The sequence below is a fragment of the Pteronotus mesoamericanus genome, unplaced genomic scaffold, assembly GCF_021234165.1.
Source record: "Pteronotus mesoamericanus isolate MK-2021 breed Mesoamerican mustached bat unplaced genomic scaffold, CSHL_Meso_final contig_502, whole genome shotgun sequence".
Lineage (NCBI taxonomy): Eukaryota > Metazoa > Chordata > Mammalia > Chiroptera > Mormoopidae > Pteronotus > Pteronotus mesoamericanus.
Genome location: NW_026555187.1, coordinates 4,865,895 through 4,875,462, shown reverse-complemented (window position 1 = coordinate 4,875,462; position 9,568 = coordinate 4,865,895). Strand labels below are relative to the sequence as shown.

The window sequence follows — 9,568 nt, the reverse complement described above, 5'->3', positions numbered from 1 at the left end:
GCACGCAGCACAGCTCTCTCAGGGAGACACAGGGCAAGTCTCTTTGGGCTTCTGAAGACCACTCCTCCCTGATAGGAGCACAGTGAGAAAGCTCCTCTACTGCTGTTCACTTGGCTTCTGGCACATCATTGGAAGAAATGATGCTGAGCCGTAGCAGCCACTTTGCAACACTGAGGATGGCAGAACAAATGGATCCAAAAAAAAAAAAATTTTTTTTTAAAATCCTAACCTGAGGATCTTTTTCTCATTGCTTCTAGACAGGAAGGAAGGGAAAGAGAAAGAGGGAAACATCAATTGGCTGCCCCCTACCACCCCCACCCCTCTGTCACCCCGCCTGCGCCCGAACTGGGACTCAAACCTGCAACCCGCGTGTGTGCCCTGACCAGGAATCAAACCCACGACATTTTGGTGCATGAGACAATGCTCCAACCACCCGAGCCACGCCCGCCAGGGCAGATCCAAGAAAATCTTGAGGAGGATTCGGGTACTAACCAATTTGCAACCACCTGCCTGCTGGCTTCTTGTGACGGGGGTAATCAAGCATTCTCACAGCTCACGTTCCTGCCAGTCTAGTTTCCTGCTGCCCGTGCCAACCACATCCTGATGAAAGCATTGTTCTGTCTGGCACCAAATAAATGCTTTGAATCCACTCTCATTTAAAAGCAGCCTTATTTAAAAAAAAAAAAAAGCTTCTGTTATCTTTTTATGGAAAATAAATAAAACTGAGCTTAGGGAAGGTGATTTTCCCCAAAATGATTGGTGGAGTTGGATTCAAGCCCAATCCTGACTCTAAAGCCCACATCCGTCACTTAACCACATCATAAAAAATGACCAAGCCTACAGTTCCCCCTTTCGGTGTATGAACAAAATACACACACAGATGCGGGAAGTAACACTACATTTGCACTCATATATGAATGTTGCGTTGGGATTTTTACTCCTGTTATTTGCATTAATTTGTTGGCAGAAGGATCTGCTACAGAGGCTCAGCCGAGCAAGCAGACCTGCCTTGTCCTTCCTCCACACTTTCCCTGCCGATGTCCAATGTGCGTATCAGTGAACAAACGTCATGGGCACTTTGTGCAGGGTCATAATGTTCAACCCCAAAACACCTGAGGCAGTAAAACGGTGAAAGCGAAGGTGGTACACGCTTTCTGGGGAGCGTCAAAGAACTAAAGACTGAAAAACATCGCACTCGAGGCGGGGCCTTGGAGTTAGCCTAAAAAAGAACAGTATTTTTGAACCAAAGAAATAGGAGAGAGAATTACAAGAGACCTCCCCCCGCCCCCCCGCCCCCCGGCAGGGCACTATCTATTTAAAAGAAACCGGCAAAGACCAGAGAACAAAAAGCAGTTGGGTCCCCATAGCTGAGCCTTAGACCAAACAGGGCTTCCGCGTACAGGTCTCCAAGGGGCCTCTGCTCCAGCCCTCTGCACTGACAGGGGCCCAGAGCCCCCAGCAGGGCTCCTGTGAGCTCCTGGCTACAGAAGGGGCAATGGGCGACTGTTCAGTGCCCCCGTAGCTGCTGGCTAGGCTGCTTGAGGGGCTCCATGTAGGAAAAGCCCCCGTCATGACCGAGGCTGACACTACAGGAAAGCACATCCACCCAAAACCTCAGGTTGACTGCCGGGCAGGAGGACACGTTCTTACCATGGCCCTCCCGTTCCGTTCCAGTTCCTCATGGCAGAGGGAGCTGCGACATAGACACCTAATAACCAGATGCTGCTGCAGGCTTTCCCTAACCTCTAGGGCGCCCCCACCCCTCCCCGACCTACTGACCCAGGGAAAACCCAGTTCTGTGGACAACAGGTGGGGGCGGAGGACCAAGCACAATGACCGGGTGAGAACAAGAGTGCAGATCATGCATTAAATGCCGGCATGGCCGCAGGGCTGGGGTCCAAGCCAAGGGGGCGAGCCTGGGGGTACGAGGGCAGGAGGGCAAGGTGTGCCTCTCAAGTTAAAAGCTTTTGAAAGGGAGGTCAAGTGTCAAAGAGGCCACTATTTAGTATGTCTCTGACTCCTGTCTTACCGAGGGTTGCTCTCCAGCAGTATTTGGCTTAGGGTAATGAGAACTCCCTATGAGAATTAATTGCTCCTTTGAGAAATACTTCAGTGGAAGCTCGAAGAGTGCTGCTGCTTATTGCAGGGGTGTGGGCATGGGGGACAAGTCCTGGGACCGCCACGCAGGGTGCTGCGAGGAGTCTGACTTCTTCTGGTAGAACCTCCCTAGAGCCAGCCCCGCACAGCAATGCACAGGAGGCACTTGGCTATGAGCGCTCAGGCAGGCAGGGCTAGAAGGGCCCAAACCCGCACTGCCGGAGCCTCAGGCCTGGGGGCCTGGGATGTGGAGTGAGAATGCCGGGACGAGGCAGTTCTGTTCACTGCCTCCGAGAGTCTCAGAATCTCTTTTGTTTGAAAACAGACTGAGGCAGAGGGAAGGGAAACTAACATTTATTGAGCGTCTACTGTCTCCTGTTGTGCAAGTTTTCATCTACAACATTCCGTGTAATCCTCACACCAACCTTGTGAGGTAGGTATTATCCTCGTTTTTGCCGGATGAGGAATACGAGGCTCAGAAAGGTTAGGTGGTTTGTCCAAGGTCACACAGCTAGTTACTGATGGAGCTGGGCCCCAGTAGGGCTCTCAGGCGCGAAGACTCCCGGCTCGCTCTCCGACACTGCCCCCTAGTGGGAGGACAGAGAGCAGCAGCAGCAGCAGCAGCAGCCCTTCAGCCACTGCCCACCACTGGGGAGCCGTCCTCTTCCTGGACCCTCCCTTCCCTGGGGAGGATGCAGTCAGCTGAAGAGGTGAGACATAAATATAAAAATAAATAGAAGGGACAAGTCCCCCAGCAGCAAGGACGTGCAGTCTCCACGTTGTGGGAAAAACTGGGACAGCGGCCGCCAAAGGCTGGAGTGAGTGGGTGGGCCGAACAGGCCCCTTCTGGGTGGCACAGATTTTGGAGCACAACGTCTGGAGCAGGCAGCGGCCTTGGGCACGGTCCCCGGCATCCTCCATCTGCCCTTCTTACCGGTGTTTGTGATCCAAGAGGGATTCAAAATCGGGGGAACACACAAGTTTGTGCTTTACGTGTCCCAGGACTGTCATCTCCCCCGCCCGACTGTCTCCAATGCCCACGGACACCAGCTCCTGCCAATCGACAGAGAAGGTGAGGAGAACCAAAACCACCACACAGCCCATCAGTCAGTCCTGAGTTTAAAGGGATAACCGAAAACCCTCCTCCCTCACTCTGCACTGATTATTCAACAAGCCTCAGCCCCTTAAAGGACCCCTGCCCTTCACCTCACAGGCTCTCACCTGCAGGAAAGAGCAGGCGGTTCCCATCGTTACGTCCAGAGTCACCTTGCCCAGGAGCAGCTGTACCTTTCCTGACTTGCGGATCAGCAGCTTGCCGACCTGCCCCTCTGTCAGGTCAGCCAGGGTACAAGCGTTCTCCGCCAGCCTGGCTTCCTGGGGAGAGTCAGGGGGTGGAAACAGGGTGAGGAGCCGTTTCCTCCATCCTTCATGAATGAGCCCTTTCCCAAAGGAAGGGACCAGCAGCAAAGGTTAGCCAAGCTCCCCAAAGAGGGCCTTTCCCCAGGGCTGCTTGCCACTGGTTGAAAACCCAGTAAACAAATGGACGGAATATTAATAACTGCTGAAACAGTAAAGGCACATGAGGGTTTATGTTCTCTCATTTGTGTATGTCCCAGTATTTTACTGTGGAAAGTAAACACACATATAATTGAGGCTAAAGCACAAAGCTCCGAGCCCTTTCTGGGAAGAAAGAACAAACGCCTATTAATCTCGCAATTCGGCTTGGGCGGCACACCCTACAGGTCGCTGCTTCCCTTCCCGATGGACCCACACACAGTTTCACAGAACTCATTCCTGAGCATACCCGGTCTTTCTCCTGCTTCACAACCACCATCTGTCCGTCCTCACTCTGCACCTCCGTCTTGATAGGCTTGACGTCCTGCGTCGGCGGCTGGCCAGGGAGCGTGTCTGGCAGCTGCAGGAACAGCAGCTCCTCCTCCTGCGTGAGGCTCAGCTCCCTGAGCAGCTCTGCCACAGACACGTCCTTCGGGAGGCCCGGGGTCTTTCTGGCTGCTCTGGGAGGAGCCTTCATCTTGGCCTCCTCCTCCTCATCTCGTGGCTCCTCTTTCACTGCCCGAGGTAACACATGAAAGGACTATCAAGTGGCCATGCTCTGTTACATCTCACAGACCCGACCCTTCACCCCCGACTGCTCCACTGTCACGCGCCCAGGAAGCTGGAGGGGAACACCGGCTGTGCAGAGGGCTCCCGGAGCTGCGTGACTTATCTACTAAGGGGTGTCTGTGGCCAGGCCTGCCGGCCCACGTCAGCACGAACCTTCTGCAAGTCAGACGTGAGCATCTTTGTTCGGGCCATGTATTTTACAGGTGCAATGGGAGGACCTGCTTATTAGCAGCAATCCAGCAGGCCTATGGGGGGCGGCGGGGGGCGGGGCAGAAAAGGAGATGAGGTGTTAACTGACACAGAGTACCTTTGACGACAGGAACGTCCACCTCCATGTCCTCTTCCTTGGGGCCGGCCAGCCAAGGTTTAACATCTGGTTCTTCATTCTCGTCCTTGAACAGCCACCCAGAGTGCGCCAGAGGCAGCTGCACAGGCATGTTTCGAGTGTCGTTCCTCAACCCAGGGTCATCGATGAACTGCCAAAGAAGGGTCAACGGTTCACAGGGCCTGGCCAGCATACACACGTACTGGGAGTGCAGTCCTCTTTAGGCCTCTTCTTGATTTTTTAAAAAAATCCTCACCCAAGGATAAGTTCATTGATTTTAGAGTGGGGGAGGAGGAGGGAGGGGGAGGAGAGAGGGAGAAGGAGGGAGGGGAAGGTGGCGGGAGAGACATCGACTGGTTGCCTTCTGTACATGTTGTACTGCATGCTCCCGACTGGGGATCAAATCCGCAACCTTTTGGTATACGGGATGACACCCCAACTGAGCCACCCAGCCAGGGCCACTTTAGCCCTTTGCTAACTGAAGATTCCTGCTGCTCACCCAGCTTGCTGGACATCAGAGAGCAATTCTTCCCCCAACCCTGGGTCCCTCAGGCCCTTTCCACAGCCATGTAAAAGCCCCCCCCACCCCCCAGCCTGCTGGTACCTACATCATCCTTCTCCAGCATGCGCAGGATCTGTTTTGTTTCTTCATCCGTCTCTCTTTTCTCTTTTTTGATGTTGATGATATGAGAAGGCCCCATGTCCGACACATCCACTGTCTTATCCCAGTTCCCTGTGGGAAACCACCCAGGTCACCAAGGGTGAGGAAGAGGACAACAGCAAGGAAAACTAAGCTCGGAGCAGGGGCGACCCACTGCTCTTGCCCTTCTCTCTGGCAGCCTGAACTGAACCCATCCACTGATCCCTTCCTCCCAGCACCCGGCAGCTTCTGTACCCTTTTTCTTCATCATTTCGGCCGGGCCCTGCTCAAAGATGGAATGGGACTGGATCACTTCCGGGCGACCCCGGCCCCGCCCATGCCCCTCTCGCTGTCGGTCTCTATCCCTTTCACGCTTCTCCTTCTTGACGGTTACTTCTTCCTTGGGCCTGGAAGAGAATGAATAAACAGAAACCATTCACTTACCCTGCCTCCCCCATCACTCCACTCCACCTCAGCCAATAACTGTTGTACATTAGGAGAAACAGAACCTGATCCTACATCTAACACCTTTTTCATTTCCGCCATGGGCAGTCCTTGCAGTTTGGTTTATTTTTACCTTCTTGTCTAAGAGTCTATACCAGAACTGTAACTCAAAAGTTGAATTCTGGAAACTGCCCCAAAATGTTTTTTGTTTTTTTAAATTGATTGAAAACAAGAAGACTGTAATGTAAAAGAACTTAAGGGAAAACTTGATGTATCTTTGTCTAAACTAGTGGCTCTCAACTCTGGTTGTGAAAGATAAATCACTCTGCTTCACTAAAAACCAGTTACATCACAATTTCTGGGAAGGACTCTAAGGCATCAGTATTTTTTTTTTTAACTTGCACATTAGAACCAGCTGGGAGTGAAAAGAGCTAAATACACAAATTTAAATTTCCGAGCCACACACCAAATTGTTTTCCAAAAGGCCCAAATTCAGAGCAAGTAAATAAGGGGCGAGTATAAGAGTAGCTACTTACTCTTCCTTGATCTTCCGACTGATGATATTTGGGGTGAAGGTTTTCTGAAAGTGAAATACAGGAGTCACTGATTTAGTAAATTCTGGTCCCCAAGCACAGAGGAAGAGAAAAACTCCCGAAGAGCATCTTCTGTGGACCAAGACCACCATGCCTCCCTTTGGCACACTCCACACTGTTATCAGAGATTTACAGATAAGCAGGCGCTTGTAAAGGAGGAACCAGCAAGTCATGGAAGCAGCAGTTACACACAAAGAGGCACCAAAAACCATTTAAGCAGCAACCTCAGTTTCTGTCCTCCGACAGGAGAGCTCTCAGGACTTCTGAAAACAAAGAATTTATCTAATCTCACCTCCTGTCTTCAAACTGCTACAGAGAGCGATCAGTATTAAAGGGGAAGAGCTCAAGCAGAGAAGACAGAGATCTTCCAGGGCTCACAAAGAGGATAGGTTAGCTGCCGCCAGAATTGACCTAGGCAATTAAGTCTTGAAAAAAGAAAAGGCTGCTTTATGTTTGTTATCACCCCCCTCCCCACTTTAAGGGCTACTCTTCATATGTACAGTCATAAAACAAAATGGGAGAGGACACAGAGCCTCTAAGGCCCCTAGAGCTCGTTCCACTCTAGCCCAGAAGTGTGCACACTGGGATCCCTGACAAATTGGGAACTCGAAAACTGCAGGCGAACGTTATGCCTGCGTGACTTTCATGGGTTTCTGAAAGGTGTCCAAACACAAAAAGTTAATAAACACTGCTCAAGTTGCTTTTGAACTAATTAGAATTCTCGGCCCTTCAGCAATCTCGGAGAACCATGTCAACAGTTTGCATGCGGCATCTAGACCTCAAGGTAGGACGGGCTCCCCAGAACGTGCAGGCAGAAGTCTGGGGACTAGATCCGTAAGATGCCAACACCAAGCCTAGCACACGTGAGGCTCTATTAAACCTTAGCTGAACCCCAGGGGCCTGGAATTCAAGGTAGTCGGGTACCTTCTTGACTCCGCCGAGGGTGAGGTCCCTGGAGCGGATGGAGGGAAGGCGGCCGGGGGTGAGGGGAGGCGCCGGCCGCCGTCCGATAAGCCCCCTGGCCCCAGAGAGGAGGGTTCGGGGCCCTCCTGGGGCACTGGGCTCGCCGGCAGCGTTTCCTTCCGACATGTTGCCTGGGAAAAAAGAGGGAAGCAACAACAAAGTCAAACGAGGGGATGGGCACGCGGACCCCGAGCGGAACCCCACCCACCTGGCCGCCCGCCCCCGCAGTCAGTGCGTCCCCTCCGCGGAGTCTCAGCTCCTCCCCTCCCACGTGGCGACTCCCCGGAACACCCGGCCAGGGCCCTTGGAGCGCCCTCTCCTCAGACCCCGGGCAGGCACGAGATGGGGACGCACCCCAACGTAGCCCGACTCCACACCGCGCGGGTCGAAGCTTCAGGTCCGGCGCGGCTCGCAGCGAGCCCGGGACCTCGGCGTGGGGCGGAAGTCTGCGTGGCTGGGCCTAGGCGCCGCCATCTTGCCGCCGGGCGGAAATGAGGTCGGTGGGCGGGGCGGGCCACACTATTTATCCGGCGGCTCCCCGCTCGCCTCCGCCTTCTCTTCCCGGTTCTTCCCGGAGTCGGGAAAAGCTGGGTTGAGAGGGCGAAAAAGGAAGAGGGGACCGGTCCAGATTGTGCCTCGGGGGGGTCTTGGGCCGGGACAGGGGTCGTGTAGGCGCCCAGCTCAGGCTTGGGGGCCTCGGCAGCCGCCATCGCACAATGTGACCATTCTCCACGGAGGAGCTCTGGGGCGCTGGGGTCGCGGCTCGGGATGGGGCCAGGGGCGCCCGGCAGAGAACGAGACCCGGACCCACAGTCGGGGAGCCCTGGGCGGCTGCCGGCTCGGTGGTGACCTTGGAATGGTCACTGCACCGCTGGGCAGTGGCCTCGCCCTCGCTCGGGGGTCCCTTCCATGGAGTCCAGGTGGGGTCCTGGGGTGACGCCGTGGGGGCAGCGCTGGAGCTTCTGCAGCGGACCAGCGGAGTACCTAATGGTACCCGCCCTGGGCTCAGGGCTGCGGGTCTTTTGGTGGGCTCTTGGTACAAGCCTGGAACCTGAAAAACGAAGTTTGCTCTACTGGAAGGGACAAATTCAAAGAACTTTTAGGGTGACTCCGACATTTGTAATGTAACAAAAAATACACTTTACTCCTATCTCCACCCCCACGCCAACCCCGCGTGCGCGCGCGCGCGCGCGCGCACACACACCCACACCATCTAGAAACCCAGGTAACGGGGGAAGTTTGCGGGAAGGAAAACCATTTCTGCTAGAATTCCACATGGGATACTATTAAAACTTTTGTAATATGTTCCAGTCTCCTTAACAAAGCTGCCATGTTGTACTACAATTTTGAATCCTCCTTTTTCAAATAACATTTCTTTGTTTCTGTACCAAAAGACTGGGTGGCTATGTCATGATTTGCCTATTTTCCTGTTTAGACACTTAGATTGTTTCTTTTCCCTGTTGTAAATAAAGCCGTAGTGAACATCTGGTGCACTTAACATTTTTTCTTCTTTTGGATTATATCCCTAGGATAAATTTCCAGACTTGTGATAACTGGCCAAAAGAAGATGTACTTTTTTCTTCAGTAGTTTGTTTATCAAACCCTCACCTGAGGATATGTGTATTGAGTTTAGAGAGGAAAAGGGAGAGAAAGGGAAACATCGATTGGTTGCCTCCAGAACGTGCCCTCACCAGGGATTGAACCCGCAACCTTTTGATGTAAGGGATGATGCTCCAACCAACTGAGTCACCTGGACAGGGATGAATATGCACATTTTATATTTTTTCATCCATGTTGCTAAATTACTTTCAAAAAGGGTTATGTTAATATGCATCATCACTAAGAATGCATATATAGAGTAGGTAAGAATATGTATATTTTTCCACATCCTTTTGAGTAGTGCTCTTAAAAATTTTGACAATTTTTTTAAAAAATATTTTATGGTTTCTAACCAGACTTTTTCAACTTCTTTTGTTACTGGTTTTATGATAACCACACCTAACTGAAAAACCCTTCCTGTCCCCTACAGAACTGCGCATGAGAGGCCTTTCGCTTTCTGACTGGAGTTCTAGATGAAATTGCTTTGATTTTATTCTCTGGGCTTTGAGGTCCACCAACCTTTTCGCAGCTACTCATTCTTTTGTTTTCATTTTTTACAAAGCTACTTATATATCATAGAAAATTTGGAAAATTTTTAAAAGCACCCAGAAGAAAATTTAAATCACTTATTGTTGTTACCCCATCAACTGCTCCTATGTACCTGAAGTTGCCCCATCAACTGTTTTATATACTTGAAGTTGTTTTTTTATGCCTGTAGATTTTTAAAAATTGAGGTATTTTGCATATAGTTCTATAATCTTTTTTCTCTTACCAACATACTAT

The 9,568-nt window shown here is 51.8% G+C and overlaps 1 protein-coding gene across 1 annotated transcript; it reads right to left on the bottom strand.

The window, feature by feature from the left end:
* Nucleotides 1–2,471: 2,471 nt before the first annotated feature.
* On the bottom strand, nucleotides 2,472–7,679 carry POLR3D (RNA polymerase III subunit D). Its single transcript, XM_054578781.1, has 9 exons — nucleotides 7,541–7,679; nucleotides 7,148–7,317; nucleotides 6,167–6,210; nucleotides 5,442–5,593; nucleotides 5,155–5,279; nucleotides 4,529–4,697; nucleotides 3,902–4,167; nucleotides 3,319–3,471; nucleotides 2,472–3,150 (listed from the first exon to the last, which is right to left on the bottom strand). The coding sequence occupies exons 2-9, from the start codon at nucleotides 7,310–7,312 to the stop codon at nucleotides 3,028–3,030; spliced, it is 1,197 nt and encodes a 398-aa protein (XP_054434756.1). The 5' UTR covers nucleotides 7,313–7,317; nucleotides 7,541–7,679; the 3' UTR covers nucleotides 2,472–3,027.
* Between the last annotated feature and the right edge of the window lie 1,889 nt (nucleotides 7,680–9,568).